The 27,457-nt window shown below is 32.9% G+C and overlaps 1 protein-coding gene across 1 annotated transcript in view; it reads right to left on the bottom strand.

Annotated features, from left to right (window-relative positions):
* The window catches only part of DPY19L2 (dpy-19 like 2), a 110,473-nt gene that overhangs the window by 30,985 nt on the left and 52,031 nt on the right, over nt 1-27,457 (bottom strand). The window contains exons 10-16 of the mRNA XM_045564415.1: nt 23,808-23,885; nt 22,942-23,028; nt 13,122-13,181; nt 10,077-10,157; nt 8,009-8,110; nt 6,474-6,545; nt 3,701-3,747 (exon numbers count right to left, since the gene is read on the bottom strand). Of these exons, the coding sequence (XP_045420371.1) occupies nt 3,701-3,747; nt 6,474-6,545; nt 8,009-8,110; nt 10,077-10,157; nt 13,122-13,181; nt 22,942-23,028; nt 23,808-23,885 (527 nt within the window). The remainder of the gene's footprint in view (nt 1-3,700; nt 3,748-6,473; nt 6,546-8,008; nt 8,111-10,076; nt 10,158-13,121; nt 13,182-22,941; nt 23,029-23,807; nt 23,886-27,457) is intronic.

Genomic DNA, 27,457 nt, shown 5'->3' on the forward strand with positions numbered 1-27,457 from the left:
CCAATGAATAGATAAATAAAATGTGGAATATATATATGTGTATACAATGGAATATTATTCATTCTTCAGAATGAATGAAATTCTGCAATATTAGACAACATGGATGAACCTTGAGGACATTATGCTAAGTGAAATAAGACAGTCATACAAAGACAAATATTGCATAATGCCACTTATATGAGGCATCTAAAATAGTCAAATTCATAGAATCAAAGAGTGGAATGTTAGGTACCAGGGGCTGGAGTGAGGGGGAAATGGGGAGTTACTAATTAATGGGCATAAAGGTTCACTTAAGCAAGATGAGTAAGTTCTAGAGATCTACTGTACAGCATTGTACCTATGGTCCACAATACTATAACATGTTAAGTATTCTTACCACAATAAACAAAAGAAACCTATTAGTGTAGTTATTCATAAAGGAGAAAAACCATATAATGATCCCCAAAATATTTTTAAAGCCAGTTTTTAAAAATTCAACATCTATTTTATAGTTTAATGAGTTATAATTCATATACCACGTACTTTCAATGTCCATTTTTAATTTAAAAATCATTTTGGTTTATATGGACTGAAAGGAAATTTCCTTCACTAAATAAAGCCTGTTACATCTGTTACATATTAACAGCAAATGAAACAGTCAGCCACTAAAGGCATTCTTCGCCTTGGAGTCAGAAACAAAATAAGGGCAAAGCAATCACTGCAATTCAAACTTGTTCTGGAAGTTCTAGCCAATACATGAGACAAGAAAATAAAGAGGTATAATTATTAAAGTATTCTCATTATTTGTAGATTATATGATAACCTGCCTAGAAAAGCCAGAGAATCATTTGAAAAACTACAAGAATTGAAAAGAAAGTTTGGTAATGTGGCTGAATACAAAAGTAATGCAAGAAATCAAACAGCTTTCCTAAAAGCTAGCAATGACAAATATATTTAATAATAAAAAAAAGTTATCATTTTCAACAGAAAAAAGGAAAACCCCCTATAAAATCCATATTTAAAAAATCATAGTAGGACTCACAGGGAAAAAAACTATAAAGTTTTACTAAGGTATAACAATTCGAACAATAAAAATAATAGCTAACACTCAAATGTTTGTTCTGTCAGCAATTCAAAGCACTTTCATATGCATTAACTCTTCTTATATATGGTCACCTGTGAGGTCAGTGTTATTCTCCCCATTTTATGGATGACGAAAGTGGGGCACAAAGGGGTTAAGTGACTTGCCCAGTCTAGTAAGTAGAGATATATCATACTCCTGGGATAGAGACTCAATCTTATAAAGATTAAGCTCTCTTTGAATTAATCTGAAGCAATTCCAATAGACTTTGTTGGATAACCAGGGGTGGGGAGGATTCTAAACATATTTATTCCAAGGTTTACCTGGAAAAGTAAATGCAAGCAAATGTGAAAAACGATAACAATAAAGGGACGATTGGAATTGTGTTGCTCTTGCTCAGAAACAAATAGATCAATATAAGAGAGAATCTAAAACAGACTCAAGTACATATGAGAATTAATTGATTAAGTGATAAAAACTGACCTTTCAAATGAATGAAAAAGATTATGTGATATTGTGTTTGGACCAGACCTCATTTGAGGGGATAAACAATAGACTCCTATATGTCATTATACTACAAAATTAATGCAAGAGTGATGAATGAACTATAGGCACAATACAAAAATATGAAAGAAAATATGGAAAAATATTTTAATGTTTTTGAGGTAGGGAAGTGTTTCCAAGCAACATATGAACACAGAAAACAAAATGTATTGTCATGATTGTATAGAAATTTTAAAGTTCTACAAAGCAAACATAAATAAACTATAAATTGAAATCTTGGAAGAAACTGTCAAGACACATAATAGACAAAAGGTTACTGTCTATTGAAAAAACCCTACAAAATACTAAAAATCAATTTTGTAAAGGTCAAGAAGAAATTAAATATTCAACAGACAGATGAAAAGATGCAAAACTTCACCGATAAAGAATTATTTTAAAAAGACTTTTTCTTTTTTTTTTTTTTTACCTATCATAAAAAGTTAGAAGTGTGATAACATTGGTGTTTGTAGAGATTCAGGGAAATGGACACTCTCATCATTATAATTTTTTGGTATTTATAAAATTATGATTTAGCAGTCCCAATTTAAATATTCTATGTTGTAGAAATACCAGAATAAGTGTGCAAAGATATGTATACAAGGATGTTGATTACTCATAACATTGATTGTTATGATAAAAGTTAAATATAATCTAAATATTGACAAGGGAATGGCTAAATACATGGTGGTCACTCATGATGGTGAACAAAAAAACTCTAAGACCATTAAAAAGTATGAGGAAGATCAAGGCAGATGCTCAAGAAACACTGTTGAATACAAGTAACAAGTTACAGAATAATAAGAATATTAGATTTCATTTTTTTAAAAAAAATTGTGTTTCTGTATGTGTTCCCTAGAATGATACATACAAAGCTGCTTACAATCAGTATCTCTGAGGAGCAGATCTAAAGGAGGGGAACATTCTCTCTTTTCTTGATGCATTGTTTACTTTAATGTACTATTACAACCATGTACAATATTTTTTATGTGTGATTTAAAGGACCCCTACCTCCCCAGGCCTGTCACATTCAGATATGTGATCAATAAGAAAGACTTCCTTATCCTGAGCTAAGAGTCTTCCACCCATTGGCCCCCTTAAGTATGTCCTCTTCCGCATTATACTCTCTCAAATAAATGAAGATAGCTGCTATGTAGCCCTCAATCTTCTATTATTCAATTAAATATCCCAAGTCCCTTCATATATTCCTTATGTAAATAATTTTCAGGGTTCTAAATACACTCTCTTTAGAATGTCAAGACATATTCCCCTGGGCTCCGTCTGACTAGAACAACATAAAGTGAGTCTATTATACCCCTTGTATTGGAAATGATTTCAACAAATGCACCTAAGATCTTCAGTAGCTGTTTATTATCTAACAAAACTGTTTATTAAAAATGCATGCATGGGGTACATATGAGGGTCATGGAAACTCTCTGTACTATCTTTTCAATTATTCTATAAATCTAAAACTGTTCTAAAGGATAAAAGTCATTAAATAAAATCAAATAACATATCTACACAGAAAATGTAATTTGAGATGAGATTTCCCCTAAGGAAACTTTTCTTTATAATATACTTCTTGTGTCCAGTAGCAATTTATGTGATTTATATGAGTCATGTTATATTTTACTGGCATCTATTTACGCCTTAATTCTAGTAACTTTGCCAAAACTATCAAAAAATGTAATACAACAAATAGTTTTAACAATAAATGTAGAAAAATATTGCCACCAAAAATATTCTGAAAAACAAACAATTATGCTTTCTCAGAAAGTTAAAAAAAGGAAAAAAAATGGCCAAAGTAAAATTTTAGCTTACTTTTGTTTACTGATGTTAAATTCTAGTGATACATTAAAATTAAACTAAATCAACTTAAACTTTGAGTTAGTTCACAAATGTAAGTATTTCCAAAACAAGTCCAAATACACAAAAGAAATCCATAAAAATAACAGTTTTTTTGAAGACAACATCTAAAGTTTGGTTCATATCGCCTCTCTTAATCCCATGCTGAAACTTAATGTGTACCATTCATTTGAAAAATATTAAAATTATTTAATAATCAAATATAGTATGTTTTAAAAACTATTATATAATTACCTTAGATAAGTGTTTGTAGATAAAACACATAAAATATCACGAACAGTCTGTGAATAGAACCAAATCAATGAAACTTTTCTAAGGAATGTTGTAACATTTAGAACGCTTTCATTCATTAATATAAATATCCCACCCAGGAAAGAAGTATTTTTTAATGTTTAAGTGAATCCTCAGGAACAATTTAGTCCCAGCTCTGCCCCAGACAAATAACTTCTTTTATTAATAACTTCCCCTTCTATAAAAATAGTGGTGGAGTAGATCTTTAAGCTGTCCACTTGGGGAACCTGTGGCCTTAAGGCCACATGTGGCTCTCCTGATCCCCAAGTGTGGCCCCTTTACAGAATCCAAACTTCACAGAACAAATCCCTTGATTAAAAGAATTTGTTCTGTAAAATTTGGATTCAGTCAAAAGGTCATACTCAAGAATCTAGAAGGCCACATGTGGCTCCAGGGCCGCAGACTCCCCAGCACGTTTGTATGTGGATAACTACTTACTAGTGCTGTGAGTTTACATTTTTACTGGGAAAGGGAGTAGGGTGGCGGGGTGGCTAGGCATGCACAAAGGAGGCTGCCTCCTCCATGCACTTTCAGAGACTATTTTATGTAAACCTCCAAAGCAAATTAATAATATCTATCCAGCTATCCATCTACCTACCTACCTACACACATCTATATTCCTACTTCACTCAAAACTCCATATTATCAAATTAATTATGGGCTTATCTGCTTCTCTGATCTCTGTTTTAACCTGAAATGGCTGCTACAGAAGGCTTAAGAGCACTCATCAAGATGTACCAAATGATGGTAAGGGTGTGAGAAAGGGAGAAGTAGAAGGTGAATGTGGCAGCTAAATTTGGTCAAAGAAGCTTTGGCAGCAATCGTGTGCGACTTAACTGGTAACACAAAAAAGTTATGGGTGACTGAAAAATTTGCACTCTGCATGACATGTATTTTATAACTCAGACAAATGTTGAAAAAGAATCATAGTTGAATTCGGATTCTAATTTAAAATGAAATTTAAGTTTAGAATTTTTGACTTTTCTCACTGATTTGAGAGCATCCTTCATAGAAAAATGTTTCCAATTCCATAGAAACTGATACATAATGCTGATATCACAATTTATTATGCATGAAGTTATGTAAATGAGATTCTAGTCACATGTACAAGCAGATGCCAATACGAGGGTATATTCATTTATAGGACTTTAAGATTCAATACTGTCACAGGAAAGTCACACTAGATATGCCTTCTGTTTTTCTTTACCAGAAGTGACTTTACAGAACAGAAAATTTAAATGCTCATCAGAAGTATCCTTGGGGTGAAAAATAAGCCACAATAAGACAAATAAAGACTTAAAGACTGAGAGGTTTATAAGCAAGTGCGGAGAAAGGAAAAAAGCTTTGGTGGCTGCAGGGATGGGCACACGCATGTGTGCTTATGTGCCTGCTAGTGCACATGCATAGTTTGGGCTGTGGTGTGTTTGGGGACTAACTGAGTATTTCTAAGTCTTGGATTTTAATTTTAAAGATATAGCAATAGCAGATTTAGCTATCATTTTCTCCCATGCCAGCTGTTTCTCCACTGAATAGCTAATTCATGTATTAGCCCCTCTAAGTGGAATCCTATAAGAATAGGCCACATTTGGCCGCGATGGAACAGAAATATGCCAGTGGAGAAAATCTTCAACCTGAGCTGGGATGGGAAAGGGGTTGGAGAGTGGCAAACTTGTTCACACTTCACCCACTCCTTCTTGTTTCCTCTATCCTGTCTCCAAAGCGTCCCTAGGGAATTGAATCAAGGGTGAAACAGCAGAGATGTAGAGGGAGATGCCTTTCTCACTCCTAAATTATTCATATGCTATGTGAAAACAAAGGACTCAGAAATATGAGAACTGGAATTATATAAAGAAAGTATACAATTTCACTTTAAATACAGAAAACTCATTTCAATAGAACCACAGCTGGTATGGTGGTAGAGAAATCACATGACTGTTATCTGCTTAAAAATATAAAATAAATACACACTGACTTAAGGCAAGACAACTTGTAAACAATATAAATAAAGATGGTTCAAAACTGTTAGAAATTCAAGGACCCACTGTTTTTACCCATGCTTTTATTAATAGATAAATCACGCCCAGAACAAAAATATCTGCCAGTGGTATTTTATTTTTTAAATTTTTTGACTACCTGGAGAATGCTAGTGGTATTTTAAAGATTATTTCTTTTATTGTGGTATTTTCTTCTATTGTGAAAACAGTGATTATATAGAAAATTATTTTTAAATGGCTATACAATTTTTTTCTGTGCATGTCTACTCAAAATAGATCAAGACTTATTTGTGCTGTATATTCGAAAGGTACTAAAGTTGTCACTGTACTTTTCTTTTATAGCACCTATAACAATTGCAGTTCTTTAGTCATTTGTGTGATCACTTGTTTAACGTTTGCAAACTGCCCCCCATAATCCAGGACTATCAGCTGAAGATGGAGTTGGCCATGTTTTATTTGTCCCAGTGTACCTACGATGTTAATGTGGTCCTCGGTACATAGTAAGTCATTAATATATTTTGAAAGAATAAATAATATTAATAATAACTTTTATAATATGGCTTTCTAAAAAACCCATATACTAGTTCATCTGGATAAAAAACAAATTTTTAGAGAGGGAAAGAGTTCACCCCAAAAATAAGATGGAATTCTGAGCAATTAGCATTAATCTATTATAGTCTTTATCTTGAATCCAAAAACAAGTTATAAATTTAAAAAAGTACCTTTTTAAAGATAAAACAAGTAATCACCATAACAACCGGAAGCAATAATGTCTTTGTGTATCTCAGTGGAGTCTGAAATATAGCAAATTATTCAAAATCATTATTTACTGAATTTTATATTAAATTACCAAAACTCTATGTCAAACTGACTGCCATGATAAAATTTCTTAAAGGTAAAAGTCTTCATCATTAGTAGAATATGTATTTATCAACTTCCACATTCTAATATAAGAATTAAAATTACAAAAATGTTATAAGAAGTATTCAAAAAAATTAATGATAAAAACTATTAAACCTGGAATTAGCTAGTCTTTTTTCCCTTTCTTTCAGTTTTGTTTTTATTTATACAATATTAACTTTTAAAATGTGTGTTCACTGATCCCTACATCATCATTTTCTGTGCTGTTTAGTTCCATTATTTTCATCAGTGAAGCTAGAGATAATGAGGAAGAAAGCTAACCAAGGTAATTACTGAGAGTTTGAATAAGTACAGAATTAATGTCAGTTAAATAATTCTCATGACCTATTATTGTGATAGGGAGTGATTTACCATATAACTAAATTATATATTTCTTGAAAGCAGAAACCAAGTCTTTTTCTTCTTTGTAGTCCCATAGCAAACTGCCTCACAGATAATCAGTGGTCAATAATAGATTTTAAAGGAATAGATAACTGGTTGGATAGATAAGAGAATAATGTAAAATTTAATTGTATATTTACCACTAATTTAGAATTCATAATCATGAGACAAAGACTAATCCAGTGACAACTTTTTCATGTTTTACAAAGAAAAAATTAAGCTGCAGACAGAGAAAAGAGCACTGGATTGGGAGTTCTAGAATCCATTAGCATCTATGTCCCAATATTGGCTTCAGTATATATTTTAGGCAAATCTTTTAAGCTGTATTTTCTTTATTTGCAAATGAAAGAATTATATTACATGGTCTCTAAGGTATCTTCTTGATCTTGTGCTCCATGATTCTACAAAGAGGCAAATATTTTAAAGCTTAACAACAGGAGCTTTTTTAAAGGATAATACCATGTATTTCTATAACTTAAAAGGGATTTTATGCTTTCATGAAAACCCATTAGTAATATACCTTTCTTGGCAATATTATGCTTAAAAATTTAATAATATTTGGAGTACTAAATGTAATAAAGCTAAATTTCTTAAAAATAAATAAGAATTTGGATTTCATTTTCCTGAATGGTCCCATATTTCCAAGTGGTCTAGATTATTAAAAGTAATTGATTTGTAATAATAGTAATTATTATGGGTCATATATTACATTAAGTATTCTTTCTGGATTATCTTATTGAACCATCATCAATAACTCTTTAAGATAAGAGCTATTATTCATTGATTTTACAGATAAATAAAACAGGTGAGGAAGGTCATATGATTAGCAAAAGTTTTAGTAAAAAATGATAGAATGTTTCTGAGTAAAAATGTTAAGTTTTAGATTGAAAGAATAACTAAAGAGCAAAAACCCATCATACCTGTACAGAAAGAAGAAATAAAGAAACATTCATACCGCTTTTTCCATGAAGTCAAATTCAGGAGCACAGGTGTATATTAAGGTATCGAAGTCTGTGTACCTTAAGATTCTAGCTGCTATAAGGTCACTCAGGCGAATCTGGGAGAAAATAAAGTAAAATGAATTAAAAGTACACAAATGATTGTAGTCAGTAATTGGTTTGATATAAGGATAATGAAGTTCACAGAGCAGATAAATCTAAGGTACATATACGTCTCTCAAAGAAAACAAAAACCTACAGTGAATCAAATGTACTATGTGCTGGCTTATTAAGATAACTGAAAATAAAGAGAAATATTAAGAAAAATGAAAAGTAGAAAGAGGTCAGAAAAAAATAAGCAGAGAAGATAAAGAGTGAGCTAAAATCATCTGCTGGGAAGAAATCACCATGCTGTTACGGTGAAAAACCATTTTATTTAACCCCTTTCACCACACATTATAAGTCATAAACAAACTTTCTATACATTGTCATTTTCACAAAGCTTCATACACTGATTATAATGTGTGGTACTTGACATTTTCTAAACATACATTCAAGCCAATAAATATGAGAGCTGATTCTCATAAGAATTTCAACAACTATACATACCACTTTTAGTTACTTGATCTCAAAGGCCTTAAAAATAAACACCAATAACTAAACCCATTGTAGAACTCTTATTTTCTACTGATTATTTACTACCTACTGTTGCTGAGACAATTATGTTTCCACTGCATTCTCACACGGCCAGAAAAACAAAAATATTTGGCATGTAAAATCTTAATTCAAATTATTTTATAGGGACAGAAGTTATTTTATAACAAGTTTGATAATTATCAGTGGTTTTCATTCCTTCATTGTTCCTCTTATCTGCCAGTACTCAAGGATAATTTAGAGTTGCACTTCAGTTTTCTAATTTAGAGTAGTCCTGGTGACTAAGAATAATTTAACCAAAAGCCACTATAGTTTTAAGTCTTTCTCATAGCTGTCACATAAAGGAAGTCATTTAGGACCACCAATAGGGTGTGTGGGTGTTTCTTTTAAGATTTAAAGAGCTGGGTGGCAATGTGGAGTAAGACAAGAAACAAAATCACAGACCAACTTAATAGATAAATAATGTAGAAAGTCTGAACAAAGTTCAGCATAAAGTATATACCCTACCAAAATAAAAAGAACAATAAAAGGGAAAGAAAAAAGGGAAATATGTCAGACATCCTAGAGGACAACAGCAACAAATAAACCTAATAAACCACTATACAAAGCTAGAAATGAATAGCAAATAAATGCTTACATTTAGAAATTTTATTTGGCATAAACACTTATTCGTGTTTTATTGAATAGCGAAAGCACTTGACCTTTCAGGGGGAGTACTATAATTCCTTGCTAAGTTAATGTAATTTCATCATCCGACAGGGCCCTAATTGCATAGCATGATACACTCATGTATACTTATTTCTAAATAGAAAGCGCTAGAAATCAAAAGTAAATTCATGCACTGTTTTCTATTCCCTAACCTAGTTAGTTAAGTAGGGACCTAGACTTTCAAAAGGGCCATTATTTAAGACATTAGACTTAAACCAAACAAAAATATCACACAGAGATAGTCTAGAAAATGAAAAGACAGAGAATCTTTACCATTCTCTTTTTATATAACAAAAAAGGCCTTAAAAATATCAAATTACATCTTAATTTTAGTCTGCATTTAGAAACAAATAAAACTCTATTGAAATTTAGAAATAGTTCTTTATTTCAAAGCTGAGGACAAGTTGCTCATGTTAACAAATGCAATAAATGGATTATTTGTATTTTAACTGAAATATAAACAAATAAATACTCAACAAATTATTAGTTGTTTCCCTAAAAGACTAAGAATTCACTGATACACTTTGTTCTTGCCAGGTCACAAAGATCACTGAACTGTGAACTGCAGGATTTTATTACTCAACTCTGGCAATAACTAGCTTGAGGATCTTAAAGAAAGCACTTACCCTCTGTAAAACAAAGACATAAGAATAGATGGTTCCTAAGTTTTCATCCAGCTACATATTTATAGGAACTTTTATGTTTTAACTATAAAGTACTTACATGGTCTGAAACACCTAAGATTTCAGATGTTAGAAATTTCAAAATGATTGTTCCACTCCACCAAGCACTACCTTGAATTAGCTGGAAAATATAATAGCAGTCGAGTCTTACAAATTATAAATTACCCAGTTAAAACATTTAGTTATACCTACAAATAGCATAGGAAAACTTTAATCATGTGAAGTATATTACTGAGTTATATATAGTGATGTCTACAAAAAGGCATGCTCCTTTAGAAAACATTCACAATGGCTAACTCTGGAACTGATATTTGTGTATAATGTGAGTTTTCCCCAGAGACACAATATATTGTTCCAGCATCATTCATTGAAAAGTGACCTACAAGGCAATCTTAGTGGAATTGTTTTGAATCTAAACATTAATTGGGGAGAACTGACATTATATGAATCTTCATACACATAAACATTATTTATTTTTCTATTTATTATTGGATATTATGTCTTAAGAATATTTAAATAAATTTCCTCATATAAATATTGTATGTATTTTGTTAGATTTATTTAGATACTATGCATTTTTCTTCTGTTTGTTGCCACAGAATATAAATGCAGTTGATATTTGAATATAAATCTTATATCTAGCCATGGCACTGAATTCTTATAATTCTTGGTTATAAATTATTTTATGTTTTCTATGTAAATATTGATATTATAATAAATTTTGCTTCTTCCTTTCCCTTTCTTTCTGATTCATGTTATTTACTTTTCTTGCTTTACTATGCTACCCCAAACATTTAATAAAATGTGAAAAAGTGTATTTATCTCTATTTTGATTTTAAATGGAATACTCCAAATACCTCATCTATAAGATCAATGATTGCTGAAGAATTTTACTGGGTTGAGAAAACTCCCTGCTATTTCATTATGCTAAAAGTTTTAATCATAAATAGTTGTTCAATTATATCAATTTCAATTTCTGTGTCTAATGAGATGATAAGGTATTTTTCTCCTTTAATCTGTTAGTGTGATAATTTATATTTATAAATTTTCCAGAAACACCTTTGCATTCCTGGCATACAGACAATTTGATCACAAATATATAATCGTCATTATATATATGGCTGTTCTTAAATTACTAATCTTTTTTATTTTTATATCTATGGAATGTTTTTAATCTAGGTGATCTTTTAAATCTATGTTTTGGTTTAAGAATGGCCTTTCTCATACTATCCTTATCTGGCCTTAATATTGAGCTTTAGATTACCACAGGGGTCGCTTTCTCCTCTTATAAGGATTCTCATGCCTTACGACACAAACAAAGCTCTCCTTTGTAAATTTCAGCATGTGTTCAGTTCAATAAGTACCTTGCAATGAAAAATCAAACTCTCCCATTAAACAATGAATTTGTGCCTACTGAAGGAAACTATAACCTAAAATTGCCTTGTTCAGGTTCTATGTAATAAATATTTATCTTTGCTAAAAATTCATAGGAGCTAAAAACAGAGAATAACATAATACTTAGGCTGGCTAAAAAAAAAAGAGAATCTTCTTCCAACTTATCATGCTATAGTAAGGAATATTAGATTTGATAAATCATAAATGATCATCTTTCTTTGCATTGTTTTACTGCCATTTAGTTTAAGAAGATAAGAATTTCTTTGTTTTTAAATTTATGACAGAGTATAATATACAATATAATTGTTATTCCATAGGCATGAAAGAATTACTTGGAATAATAAAACAGATTATTTTTGTAAGAAAAAGCTTAAGTTCACAAAATATCCTTGTTTTTCCTTCTTCACTGTTTTCTGTAAAAAAGGTATATCAAAGCAGAATATCTTTGGGTTTGTTTGTTTATATGACTACTATGATTTGTCTCTCCCTTTTGTAAGAGACTAATGAGATAAATCATTACTTTCAAACCACAAATATATCCTGAACATCGGTTAAATCTGAACTTTTCTTTCCTTAGATTTTTTGTTTCTTTGATATTCTTGAGTTTAAAGCTTAGTTAATTCTTGTCATTTCCAGTCCACTACTAAAAATGTAGAAAATATAGTTTAAGATAGTAAGTTTTCATCTGAGCACAGCTTTGTCAGAATTCCCTTAATGTACATACACGCTGTTCTATTTATTGTCATTTTCAATACTTTGTAATTGAAATTCTGCCTTTCTTTTGAGTTACTACAGTGCCTGATTTTTTTGGTGTGAAAAAATTATATTAGTATATTAAAAGTGTTATGTTATCCAACAACTTGGTTGACAAATTTTCCTATAATTTCACAGTAAAGGATGGGAGAATGCCTCCAGCAAGAAGAAACTGGCAAGTCACTCCATTTTGTTCTTTTGTATTATGAGTAGAAATATACCTCCCCATTTTATCATAACTTTCCCAGTTTTACCCTCTCAATATATAATATATAAACATCTGGCTCTTTAATACGGCAGGTTTCATTTTTAATACTAGTACATCAAAGACCCAGAGAAAAAGAATGAATATCTGTCTGAGATTAAGAGAATTAGTAATTGCAGGACATACCTGATAACTTGTTTCACTATGAAACAAAATACACAAATATACAGGTAACATGGCTATCCATTGGCATATTTGGGAAAAAGCCCAACAAAGATTAGGTGGTGGCTGAATTGAAATAAGAAAGGGCTGGGAGATTGTAGCAAAATGTTAAAGGGACAAAAATAAGAGTCTAAAGTTGGAAGCAGAAGGAAAGAGATGATGGATAGGTGTGGAGGAAAGAAAGGGGAAAGTTGGAAAAGGTTAAAGAAGCTAAAGAGAGAAACTGAAGACAAAATAAAAAAGAAATTTATAGAGTAAAACTGTATGGATACAGCAGAATGAAAAGTAAAGGAAGAATGGTCTGAGAATAGTGCTGAATAAATGAACTAATTCTTGAAAATGATTTATAGTCTTTGCTAAGAACTATTTCCTCCCTTAGATAGAAACAATTATAGTTGCTACTTATTTATTAAATATGTCATTACAGTTTTAAAGTATATTATCTGTATTCACTTTATAGAAATAAAAAGTAGAATTTAAAGAAACTGTGTTACAAACATTGAAACTTACCCAATAGTTGAGTTCAGATACTCCCAATTTTTGAATTTTATTTCTCTTTTGAATTATCACCTAAAATGCATATGATACAAAATGAAATAATGAAGTAAAATTAACACATATTTTATAGGAATGGTACATTTCAAAAATCACACAACTACTCCCTTTCATCTTGGCTATCACTGTCCTCCTTCATTGGTGATTTTTCAAATTTTGGACAAGGCACATTTCCTTGAGGTAAGAGCTAAATGGTTGGTGTGCCATAAAGTTGCCTCTTGAATCAAGTTAACTCCTGAGTTACTATGGACATGTTCTGCAGGGTAACTCCTCTACAAAGGCGGATGTGTAATTAGAGCATTCATGCAAGTCTATACGTGAGTTATCCAGCAAAATTAATGGACTAAATTAACAGAAAATCCTTCCTCTCCAAACTACCAAATGAAACATTTAAAAATGTTTCAAAAATGCATTACTGAATTTATGTGAAGGAAAAGGAACCTCTTTGGTTCCAGAACAAAGGAAGTAATAAAAAAAACTAAAATGTTAACATTAATTAGGAAAGGACCTATGACAGTCTTTAAGGAGGGTTGTAGAATAAAGTTACAATTCTGGGCTTGCATTATAAGAGGAGGGCACCAGAAGAGGCTTTAGGTATATGCAAAGTAAGAAGTTAGAACTGAGAGTCATGTATAAAGCCGGAGTCCTCAAAAACTACATCGTCAGTGGTGTGGCCCAAATGGTTTTATCCCTATCAAGTTCATGTACTGAATCTCTAATCTCTAATGTGATGATATCTGGAGGTGGGGCCTTTGGGAGGTAGTCAAGTCATGAGGGTGGAACCTTCATGAATGGGATTAGTGTCCTTGTAAGAATAGACTTTAGAGAGATGATGTCTCTCTACCCTGGGAGGATACAGCAAAAAGACCGCTGTCTGCAAATCAGAAAGAGGGCCCTCACCAGGAACCAAATTGACCAGCACCTGATTTTGTACTTCCTAGCCTCCAGAACTGTAAGAAATAAATTTCTACTGCTTAAGCCACCAGTCCATGGTATTTTTGTTATAACAGTCCAAACTGACTAAGATATACAATGATTAGGAATACTTCTTCACTTATCATCTTTACAAGTTGACAAGTTATGTGTTTATTCCCAAGTTTGGGGTAGAAAAAAATGCTTTCCATGAGAAACTAAATTCCTGAGCCTGTGTACTATTTAGATTTAGAATAGAATTTTGCATTATCTAGTTGTTTTAGAAATTCCCAAAATGATCCAGGATTCCTGAACTTCCAATAGGAAAATATAAATGTACTGGATTATTCATTGCAACATTGTTTGTAAATGCAAAATGTAGGAAACAACCTAAATGTCCAGATATGGGACAGTAGCTGAATTACCTATGGTGCATCCACAATAGAACACTATGAAACTACAAAAAAGAACGAGGAAAATCTCTATGAACTGATAACCAGGATAGGTTGTTAAGTAGGAAAAAAAAAACAAAGTGCAAAGACTATATTATGCTATCTTTCATGTAAGGAAGAGGAGATATAAGAAAATATACATGCAGCATTTTATTAGTGCTAAAAAAAAATCCTAACTAAATGGGTCAACCAGAGAACTAATGAGATTTTTTTTTTTTTACCTGTGAAGAATAGGTAGGAACAGGGTGAAAAGAAAGATGAAGAAAAAGGGGTGGAAGAAATAAGGAGTAACGATATTTTCTGAGTATAACTTTATATATATATATATATATATATAAAGTTATATATATATATCTTTATATATATATAAAGATATATATATATCTTCCTCTTAGAAACAGGGTAATATTTTACCCAAAATAGAATAAATTAGTTAACTAAAATGAATCAGAATGGAACTGCTTCTGGCCAAGTTTGTATAACAGGAGCCACATTTATTTTTCTGAAAAAACTAAATTACTATGCAAAATAGACCATAAAGATTCCTATGAACAATTATATGCCAACAAATTGAATAACAGAAGAAATAGATAAATTTCTAGAAACATACAATCTATTAAGAGTAAAATATGAAGAAATAGAAAGTCTCAAAAGACCTATAACTATTAAGGAGATTAAATCAGTAATCAGAAAACTTCCAAAAACAAAAGCCCAAGACCAGATAACTTCACCAGAGAATTCTATGAAACATCTGAAGAAGAATTAATTCCAATTCTTCTGAAAACTCTTCCAAAAAACTGAAGAAGAGGGAACACTTCCAAACACATTTTATGAGGCCAGCATTACCCTGACACCAAATCCAGAAAAAAAAAAAAACTACAGGAAAGCTACAGGCCAATATCTCTGATGAACATAGCAAAAAACCAAATACCCCTATTAAAAAATAGGCAAAGGAGTTGAATAAACATTTCTCCAAAGAAGACATATAAATGGCTAACAGGTATTTGAAAAGATGTTCAACATTACTAATCATCAGGGAAATGTAAATCAAAAACACAATGAGATTTCACTTCATACTGTTAGGGTGGCCATGGTGTGAATAAAATAAAATAAAACAAAACAAAACATAATCGTAAATAACAAGCATTGACAAATAGAAAAACTGGAACCCTAATGCACTGTTGGTAGGAATGTAAAGTGGTGCACCCACTATAGAAAACAGTATAGAGTTTCTTCAAAAAACTAAAAATAGAACTACTATACAATCCAACAATCCCACTTCTGGGTTATTTATCCAATAAAATTGGAAACAGGATCTCAAAGAGATATCTATGTACTCCTATGTTCACTGCAGCATTATTTATAATCGCCCAGAGGTGGAAACAATGTAAATGTCCATTGATGAATGAATGGATAAAGAAAATGTGGTATGTACATACAATGGAATGTTATTTAGCTCTAAATAAGTAGGAAATCCTGTTATATGCCACAACATGAATGAACCTTGAGGACATCGTGCTAAGTGAAATAAGCCATTCACAGAAGGACAAATACTGCGTAATTTCACTTATGTGAAATAGCTACAGTAGTCAAACTCATAGAAGTAGTATTAGAATGATGGTTTCCAGGGACTAGAGAAAAGGTAGAAGGGGAGTTGATGTTTAATGGGTACAGAGTTTCAGTCATGCAAGATGAAAAAGTTCTAGGTATCTGCTGACAATAACATGAATATAGTTACCAATACTGCATTTAAAAATTTAAGAGGGAAAATTTCATGTTTTGTGGTTTTTACCATACTACAACTACTACTAATTATAATAATAATGATTAAGGAACTTCAAAATTTTAAAAAGCAAAATATATAAAACAATGGTTTTCAAGAAACTGGATGACAGGCAACAATGGACAAAGATCACTGTGAGACAGGAAATAAATAAGGTGAGTGCTGTGATTGCTCCAACTTACTGCCTTGAGAGTGTACAGGCTACAAAACAGGGAAGGAGGAACCAGAAAAGGCACAGCAGTCTCCGTGAGCTGAGGAACTGGAATTAGGAGCCTAGGAAGACTCGAGTGGCTAGAGTTCACAGGTCAGAGTACTGGAGAGGAAAGAGCAGTGTAGACTCAGGGCTCCAGTGTACACAAGATCTCCCTTGTGTCTTCAGCTCACTGATCAGTGCATGCATATTAAAAAAAAACCCTGAAGCCAGGAATAGAAGCATATAAAGCAATTACAGGGAATAATCCCCAGAGCCTAGACAAAAAAGGAATAGTTCCTGCTCCCAGAGTGGAAACCTCATAAATCAGGAGGCATCAGGTAGTCTACATAGAAGGGTTTGCTTTAGTAGTGGAGTGATATTAGCCATAAACTAACCACTACTTTAGTTCCACCAAACAAATCTTAAAAGCAAGACCCAAAAGGATCAACTTGTTTCCAGAAAACTGCATTACAGTAAAAAGCTCAAGAATATTTATAGGAATAACAGAATATCCAGTACCTAACAAGGTAAAACTCATGAAGCCTGAAGAGTTAACTAAAACTGACATAGAAAACAGTAGGTGGAGACATTAAAGTAGTTACTGCAACTGTATTACACATATGAAAAAGAGATAAGAGAGAGAACATGTTAACTGGAGATAAAAATATTTTAAAAGATACAAATTAAACTTTTATATATGAAAACTACAATATCTAAGATAAAAAATATACTAGATAGGATTAAGAACAGATTTGATACTGCAGAAGAAACACTAGTGAACTTAAAGACACAGCAATATCAACTATCCAAAATTAAATACAGAACAAAAACATATTTGAAGAAATAATGGTCAAGAATTTTTCAAATTTGGGAGACAAAAATGGTGGAGTAAAGGTGACCTCCTGGATTCCTGCTCCCAGAGAAAGAGGCGTAGATCTCGGTCTGCTACACATGAGCAGATCGTTTCCCCTCAAGAACAGCATTGTGAATTGGCAGAGAATCAACACGGGACACACAAAACAGGAAAAAAAAAAAGGTGAACGGGAGATAGGATCGCGAAATCTGAAGAGTGCGAGACAAACAATAGAGAATAGAGCATGGGATGGCTGGGCCCACCAGGCCAGCGAGTGCAGTGGGCTCAGACCCACAGGAGAACGTCCTGCCTCCCCACTGACCTCCACACCCGCTCAGACAGGCATCTGCCTGAAGTCGGTGCAAAATCATGGCAGGAGACTCGGGGCTTTGTGGAGAAAACCATAGCGGGAAGCATCTTGAACCCCCAGAGCTCTGTGCCAGGACTGCACTGGGCGGGGGAGGGGCTGGTCTGAGCTACTGCTGGAGGGAGTTAGGAGACAAGTAACTTGCCTCTGGCAGTCAGCAGGATCAGAACAATGGAGGCGAACACTAAGTAGAGGACTCTAACCTGGAAACCGCTGCAGGGGAGTAAGCCTGCTTAGGGAGGGTCAGAAAGAGCAAGAGCTCCTGCTGGACAGGTGGGAGATTGTGAGAGGGTGACATAAAAGAGACAGCGGGCATCCTGATGACTCAGCTCCCTCATCCAGCACCTGCCAACTCCTGAACAGTCACCCCCAGTGCTAGCGCTCTGTGGACGGGTGTTGCCATTTTTGGGGTCATTTTGCCATTTTGTTAATGAAACAAAAAAGGTCTCAAATCAATGACTTTACATTATACCTTTAAAAGAACAGGAAAAAAAGAGTAAATTAAATCCAAAGTAAGCAGAAGAAATGAGGTAATAAAGATTGAGTAGAAATGAACAGAACAGAAAAAAAACAAAACAAAACACACAGTAGAGCCAATCAGTGAAACCCAAAGCTGTTTCCTTGAGAAAAATCAATACAATTGATAGACCTCCAGCAAGACTGATCAGAAGAAAAAGAAATAGGACACGAATATTTAATATCAGAAATGAGAGAAGAAATATCATTGCAGACACTATAGATATATAAAAGATAAAAAGAGACTATCATCATGAACTTTGTTAATAAATTTGACATCTTATATGAAATTGAAAAAATCCTTAACAGCTATAGCCAATCAAAATGCACTCAAGAAGAAACAGATAACCGTAATAGACTTATATCTTACTAACAAAATGGAACATGTAGTTAAAAACATTCCAACAAAGAAAGTCCTGGATGGCTTCGTTGGTAAATTGTACCAAACATTTAGGGAAGAAATCATACCAATTCTAAACAAATTCTTCCAGAAAATCAAAGAGAAGGGAATACCTCATAACTCATTTTACAAAGACAGTATTACCTTGACACCAAAACAAGATGAAGATATTGCAAGAAAACTGCGTACCAATAATCCTCATGAATGTAGGTACAAAAATTATAAATAAAATTGTAGAGAACTGTGTGCAACAACAAATAATTAGAATAATACAGCATGACCAAAGTAAGGTCTATTGAAGGGATATAAAGATGGTATAAAATGTGAAAATCAATCAATATAATTCACCATATTAACAAACTAGAAAAGAGAAACTATATAATATCACATCACCTTCAAAATTCATTTCTGAAAAAACTTTCAGCAAACTACAAATAGAAGGGAAATTCTTCAAACTTATAAACATTTCTCTGAAAAAACCTATAGCCAATACCATTACTTAAGGATGAAAGACTGAATAATTTAAAAAAATTCAAAAACAACTGAATCTTACATTTCAAAATAAGCTAAAAGATATTTAAAAATATTAAAAAATACAAAATAGTGACATAAATAGAAATTAGTAAAATTGAGAAATGAGTTAACAGGACTGAGGAAAGAATTTGAAATAAATGAAAAATAATTTCAGACATAAAAGGCAGAAGGAATATAAGGGTAAATAAACACAATAATAGTGCCTTAAGAGATATAAAAAGTGAGGAGAAGAAAACTTTTAGAAATAAAAAAAGAAATAAGATATAAAAAGCATTCAAGAGAAAGTAACACATTTAAAACACAAGTGAAACATATCCAACATACATTTAATGAGCCCCTGAAGAAAACCAAAGCAAGGAAACCAAACACTAAAAATTATTCTAAAACTTAATACTAACAATTATCATTTAAGAAATGTTTCATGAAATAAAAACAAAAATGTCTGAAACCACATATCGAAAGGGCATACTATATAACTGCGAAAATCAAGTGAAAACAAATGACAGTAACATATATGCTTATCTTTAAAGCAAAGGAAGATGACTTTGGGATCCAAGCAAAAAGATCAAGTCACTTAAAAAACTTCTAAAAGGAACCCTTTTGGACAGAAGAAAAACAAGATCGCAAAGAAAAAAAAAATATGAGCCAAGAATTTTACATTCAATTAAAAGGCCATAAGACAAACTGTGAAAAACACAAAAGAATTAAGGGAATTCCCATGGAGAATAAGCCTTAAATAACCAAAATAACTAGGAGGTAATGAAATAAGTTCTAGTGGTAAATGAATGTATATTCATTCATACAAAAACACAAAACAAGAGTTATAAGGCAGACAGCATGGTATGTAATGCCTCTGTGTTCTGACAATATAGATACAGAACTAGTAAAATAAATGGGTGAAGAGAATGAAATAAGGATATGCAAAAAAAATTCTTTATTTTCAGTAATCGTGGTGGTGTAGTAATTCATTCTTATGTGTGCACTTTGGGATAAAGCAAATCAATATGATAGTGTAATTATATCATCACTGGTTTCTTGAGAACCAAGAGATACAAATACAGGGTAGAAAGATTTAAGTAAAGACCTTGTAGTCCTATAGTCCTGAATTTGATTTGGAAATACCCGTAAGAACTCATTAGCTATTTTACCATAAATATACATACAGATACACTGTATCTCTCAGATTTTCTGAGAGACAGAGAGAACATACCCTATAACATTTCCTAGCTCTAGCCGCTGATAATGACCTACTCATAACCATGAACATTGAACACCCCTGGGGCCCAGACTGTGGTCTTGAAATACCATTTCCTCAATAAAGGAAAGCAGGGCTTGACTCCAAGCGTTGGCCAGGAGTATACAAGAGGGACCTAGAACAACTTGTTACACACAACGCAAGTAAACTAACTATCAGACTACCAGGGTCATGGCAAAAAGCTTAGGAGAAACCTAAAGAGGCTCTACTTGTCAACAATGAAACAATGTGAGGATGAGCAAAGATAATAGTTTCAATTGACTTAAAATATATCAAAAATATTTAAATCCCTATGTTCATTCATAATGATACTTACACACACACACACAAATACACACACACACACACACACACACACTCTCCCCCCACCTCTCTCTCTACTCCCCGCAAAAGATCCCACATTTGGAAGATGACAGAGAATCAATTCATTATTTTTAAAACTAGCAAATAAGGAGGTAAATCAAACATTTACTTCACTTTTCCTAAATGAACTGTAAATGAGAGATTAGAATATCACCATTTTGCAATCCCTATTGAATTAATGGATCTAGTATGGAGTGTTGATGGCTGCTATCAGAAAAGGAGAGGCGTTATGTGACTCCCAATGAAAGAACAATACTATAGACTTCCCAAAGTGGTTAAATCTGAACCTGTCTAAGTTTTGCATTCAATTACTAATATATTGGAAATTCAGAAGACAAAGGAACATGTTAAACTACACCATGAGAATTCAAAGAGCAAAATCTGGACCACTGAATTCTCCACATGTTCAATGACTTAGCTTCTTCAAAAAAAATCTCATGCTGAAAAACCAGGGAGATATACAGTAAGTGTGAAGATAAAAAGAGAAACTGAAGTGACAAAACTATAAAGGAATGTTAGTAAATAAATACTATAGTAGTCAAGACAGTCACGACTGTTTTAGGGTAGGGCAAGGGAGTTATAATTGGGACAGGTCACTTAGAGGGCTTCTAGAGTGGTTTGAAAAGTTATAATTTTGACTTGATGGTAGTTTAAGAATGTTTGCCAAATAACAGTTCATTAATCATTAGTACAGTTGGTCCTCCATATCTGTGGACTCCACACCCATGGCAGATTCAGCCAACAGCAGATAGAAAATATTTGAAAGAAATTTTTTTAAATAATACTAATTTTTAAAAATATAACAATTATTTCATAGCATTTACATTGTATTAGGTATTACAAAAATCTAGAGATGATTTAAAGTACATGAGAGATGTGTATATGCTATATGCAAATACTATGCCATTTTATATAAGGGACTTGAGCATCTGTGGACTTTTGTATCCTCAAGGGTGGGGAGGTGGGGTGTCCTGGAACCAGTTACCTCATTATTACAGAACTGTACTTAATCAGTATTAGTCAGTACTAAGTCACCACATAAAACATTTGTTTTATGCAGTTTTCTGTACCTATATTTCAAAATAAAAAAGTTTTCATGAGAAGACATGGATGAGCACACTCTTAGGAGTCCCTTACTCTGTAATGCTGAAAAAGTATGATAAAATGTTGAAAAGAAATCGCATATTTCTTTGAGGAGAGAGAAGGAGGAAGCATTAATTACTATGAGGGAAAAACAACGTGGAAAGCAAAAATGTTGAAACATAAGGGCTACCCCCAAAGATTTAATCACTGTACCACACATGGAAAAGAGCTATATTTTGGCATTACTGTTGTTGGTATCATTTTAAATCAGTGTGGAAATGGTAGATAGAGAAGAATATTCCAGGTTCTGGTTTATGGCTATCAGAAGTGTGACTATAAAGTAGTAAAAATGTTTTATTGAACCACCAATCCAAACACATGTCCAAATGAAGGTAATTCCATGAAAGTAAGTAATGTGAGGAAGCTACACACTTATTATAATTATTTTTCCATTGTTCAAAACAGTTTGGAACTTCATTTTGTAAACTGTCTTCAGAGATAATTCAGTTATAGGTGCAAGAGGTCCTATTACTTTATTATCATATTGTAGGTTAAAGAAAATCTGTTACCAAGCCCAATTACCTGCCTTATTTACAAGATTTTGGTTATTTCCAAAAATCAAATCCACCCTTGAAAGATGAAGATTTGCCACCATTGAGGATAGTCTTAAGAATGTGCCACAGTCTGTGAAGACAATTTATGGAGTTCCAAAAATGTTTAGGGCAATGGCAGTGTCACTGTAATAATACTTAGCCTACTAAGGTGACTTCGGAGAAATAAGTCATTTTTATCATAAAATATAGGATGCTTCTAAAGTAAGTCTTATTACCTTATGATCATTTAAAAAAATATTTACTTGGGCACTGCTTTCAAAAGAAAAATTTTATACTGTATTATAATATTTTTCAAGGATGAGATGGAGAATAAGCTTTATTTAGGGAAAACTTGTTTATGTGAATGAAAATCAGGAAAGGGCCCTATTCATTCTCCTATTCTGGTAATAGACAGGTTAACCTGGTATTTGGCAGGTTAAAAAAATCTTCGTGAACTTAACAAACACTTACCCATGTCATTAACAAAGATGAAGAATAATAAGAAGATAAGTACATTGGATTTCCAAACATCAAAACGAAACAAAGGAGAACTGAAGTCTGAAAAATGAAAAAAACACAAAACACATTTTATAGGTATTATATATATGGCATAATGCCTACTTTGTTTGGAGACATATAGCCATTTCTAATATTAATTCTATTTACATGAAGATGATGAATGAATCTTGGCCAAACAGTAATGGAATTTCAAGTTACTGCTAGGTTCTAGGCATTAAAATTCAAGACTATAAATTCTGTATGGCTGAATTTAATTCTTTTCTCCATCTTCTACTTGAAACAAATAAAAATAAATATTATTTCTATTGTTTTAACAATAAAGTAATATAATAAGAAAGAGTTATAAATATTAGTTTCACTGATTTTTGTTTGTTTGATTACTTCAGAATTTCCATCACTTGTGAAGCTTTCTTTTACTTTTTACTTTTCTTTCATGTTTTTAAGGAAAATATGCTTGGAAACTAAGATAAAAACAAAAATGAAACAACATGAAATTTCAGTTAGAGTGTCATATTCATGCAAAGGTCTAAAGATCTCAGGTCTGAGAAAGAAAAGGTAGTTTCAAAAGTAGTGACAATAATAATGATATATAAAAATAAAAAATAGTTTTAAAGCGTACAATAAATCTATAGTTGAAAGTATAATGAGCTGTAATATGATATCTATAATATATATTTCTAGTTTTCATTCAGGATATCACTAAAACCATATGTATTAAATAGTACCAAAGAGAAGGTACCCCCTAAAACAGAATCAGTTATGTTTTACAAACTCTGAGATCTTATTTTAGCATCTGACATAAATATCAAAAATGTTACCATGTTCATATAAATGATCTTCTGAAACTTGCTTGGCTCAATGTATCCCACAATATACATGGGAAATAATGAAGCTATCTGAAATAAAAATATAAAAATGCAAAAGTGAAAAAAATTGTAGAAAACAAACATTTCACTACTCATAGGCAAAGAAAATATAATGGAGAGTTTACAGTTCTAATAATGCTAGGCAAAATAATTTGAACCAACCTTCCTATTGAGATATAGACTAACTAGGAAAAAATATAAATATACATAAATAAAAAACCAGACATATAAAACCACAGATTATTAACATGGCAAATTAACAATTAAGAAGATAAAACCAGGGAAAATTATGGTCACTTTTCCCTAGAGGTATCTGCCAATTCCAGTAGAAGCAGATGCCTGCCTACTGACAGGCAGTTGAGAAATGAGCAAGCTGAGCAGGTATTTCAACAGACTCAGCCCTTAGGGCACACAAAGAAGGGGATACCTGGGAAATCCCCAGGCTTTGGTTTGGAGCTTCAAAGCACTATAAAAGCGAACCAGAAACCAAGCAGCCCTCAGACAGACCAAAACTCATCTATTAATCAACTCAACCTGATTGGATAAAGTTGATTCAAGATTATTAGTGCCCTTACTTGACTGCTGGAAGCAAATTTAATCTTCTCTACAAGAAGTTAGTATCAACTTAGCTTCAAATTGACTCTATAATTTTTTATATATCATGTCCAGCACCACATCAAAAATAACCAAGCAAAGGCAGGGAGAAGACAATACCACTAAAACAATAGAAACAGACCCACAAAGAATCTAGATCAGGGATCAGCAAACATGTTATATAAAATGCCAGACAGTAAATATGTTATGTCTTGTGGGCCACATACAGTCTCTGTTGTATATTATTCTTTTTCTATTTTTTACAACCCTTTAGAAATGTAAAAACCATTCTTAGACTGGAGACCACTCAAAAACATGTCAGACATGAATTTAAACTATGCTTGAAATGTTTAAGGAAATAATAGACAGGATTGAAAATTTCAAGAGAGGAGAGGACTAGAGGTCATAAAAAATCCAAATAGGAATTTTACAACTAAATAGTATAATAAATATTAAAAAGTTAACAAATAGGTTTAAAAGCAGATTAAATACAGCCAAAGAAGTGGTGAACTGGAAGATAGGTCAGAAGAAAACATCTAGAAGGAAGCACAAAATGATAAAAGGATGAAAAACACATGAAAGCATAAGAGATGTAGAGTACACAGCATAAAAACCTGATATGTTATACTTTACATCTCAGGAAGAGAGAAGGGAATTAGGTAGAAGCTATATTTAAAGGGAACTTCCCAAAGTTTATAGATAAAATTGAGCACTGATTCATGAAGCATTATAAACCCCCAAGGAGGGACACATTTTTAAAAAACCTAAGGCGATGGGTATATAGATAATGAGTGCGATGCACATCGTCTAGGGGATGGACACGCTTGAAGTTCTGATTCGGGTGGGAGGGGGGGCAAGGGTAATATACGGAACATAAACTTTTCTACCCCCATAATATGTGAAATTAAAAAAAAAAGCGAAGCTGCATCTAATATGTGGTCTCTTTGCACATGCCCATTTCCCCTTCTGCTTCCTTCTCTGACATCTTATGACATTGCACAAGGCCCTCACCAGACACCAGCCAGATGCAGCTGCTTGATCTGAGACCACCCACCCTCCAGAACTGTGAGCTAAATAAACCTGTTTCCTTTATAGATTACCTGGTCTGAGACATACTGTTATAGTACTAGAAAATGGACTAAGACAAACACTATAAAGCAAATGAAAAGACAAGCCAAAGACTGAGAGGAAATCTTTGCAAAAGCATGTTTGATAAAGGATTGGTATCAAAATATACAAAAACTCTTAAAACTCAATAATTAGAAAGCAACCAACCAATTTAAAAATGGGCAAATGACTGAACAAACACTTCAAGAATGAAGATATACAGATGGCAGGAATATGCACATGTAAAGATGCTCAACATTATATGCCATTAGGAAATTACAAATTAAAACAAGGAGATACCACTTCTCACTATAGAAAGGCTAAAATCCAATACACTGACATAAATGATACGGTCCTTAAAAAGGAAACATACTCTTACCATGCAATCCTGCAATCATACTCCTGCGTATTTGCCCAGTTGAGTTGAAAACTTATGTCCACACAAAAACCTTCACATGAATGTCTATGGTAGCTTACTCACAATCACCAAAGACTGGAAGCAATCATAATGTCCATCAACAGGCGAATGAATAAACTGTGGTATAATCATACAACCGAGTACTATTCAGCAATAAAAAGAAATGAGCAATTCACCCCTAGCAGGTGAGTGGATGAACTATGGTACACCCAAATAATGAAATATTATTTGGTACCAAAAGACATGAGCTATCAAGCCATGAAAAGACATGGAGAAATCTTCTTTATAATTTCAAAATATTAAAGGGGTACAAATGTCTTTGTTACATGGATAGCTTTTATAATGCTTAAGTCAGGGCCATTCATGTGCCCATCACCAGAATAGTGTTCATTGTAACTGTCAGGTAGGTTTTTAACCCTCTCCGCTCCCCCTTCTTGATTTCCAATGACTTTTACTTCTCTCTGAGCCCATGTGTGCCCATTGATTAGTTCCAATATTAGAGTACATATGTTGTTTGTTTTTCCATTCCTCAGCTACTTCACTTAAGATAATGGTGTCCAGTTCCATCCAAATTGTGGCAAAAGACATTAATTCATTTTTATGTCTGACTAGTACTCTACATTCTGTTAACACATTTTTGTGATTGTGAATTGTGCTACAATAAAGTACAGGTGTCTTTTTGATAAAATGACTTTTTTTCCTATGGGCAGATACCCAGTGGTAGGACTGCTGGGTTTAAAGGTAAGTCTATATTTATTTCTTTGAGGAATTTCCATACTGTTTTCCAGAGAGGATGTACTATTTTGCAGTTGCACCAACAGTGTATAAGCATTCCTTTCTCTCTGCATCCACACAAGCATCTACTGTTTTTGGACTTTTTAATAATGGCCATTCTGACAGGTGTAAGGTGATATCTTCTTGTGGTTTTAATTTGCATATTTCTCTGATGATTAGTGATGATGAGTATTTTTTCATGTTTGTTGGTCATTTGTCCATCTTCTTTTGAAAAACTTCTGTTCATGTCTTTTGCCTACTTTTTAATAGAGTTGTTTTTTTTTCTTGCTGTTATGTTTCAGTTCTTTGTAGAATCTGGACATAAGCCCTTTATAGATGCACACCCCAACACCTGGCCCAGTACCGTAGCCTGAAAGGAACCAGGCTGCTCAGTAGGAGGCTGAGTGGTGGGTGAGCAAGCAAAGCTTCATTTGTATTTACAGCTGCCCTCCATCGTTCGCATCACTGCCTGAGGTCTGCCTCCTATCAGATCAGTGGCAGCGTTAGAGTCTCATAGAAGCACAAATCCTACTGTAAATTACACATGTGAGGGATCGAGACTGCGTGCTTCCTATGAGAATCTAATGCCTGCTGATCTGATTTGGAGCTGAGGCAGTGACGCTAGGGCTGTGGGGTGGCTGCAAATATAGATTATCATTAGGAGAGGTTTGACTGCACAGAGACCATAATAAATCCATTGCTTGCAGAC

The sequence above is a fragment of the Lemur catta genome, chromosome 11, assembly GCF_020740605.2.
Source record: "Lemur catta isolate mLemCat1 chromosome 11, mLemCat1.pri, whole genome shotgun sequence".
Classification (NCBI taxonomy): Eukaryota; Metazoa; Chordata; class Mammalia; order Primates; family Lemuridae; genus Lemur; species Lemur catta.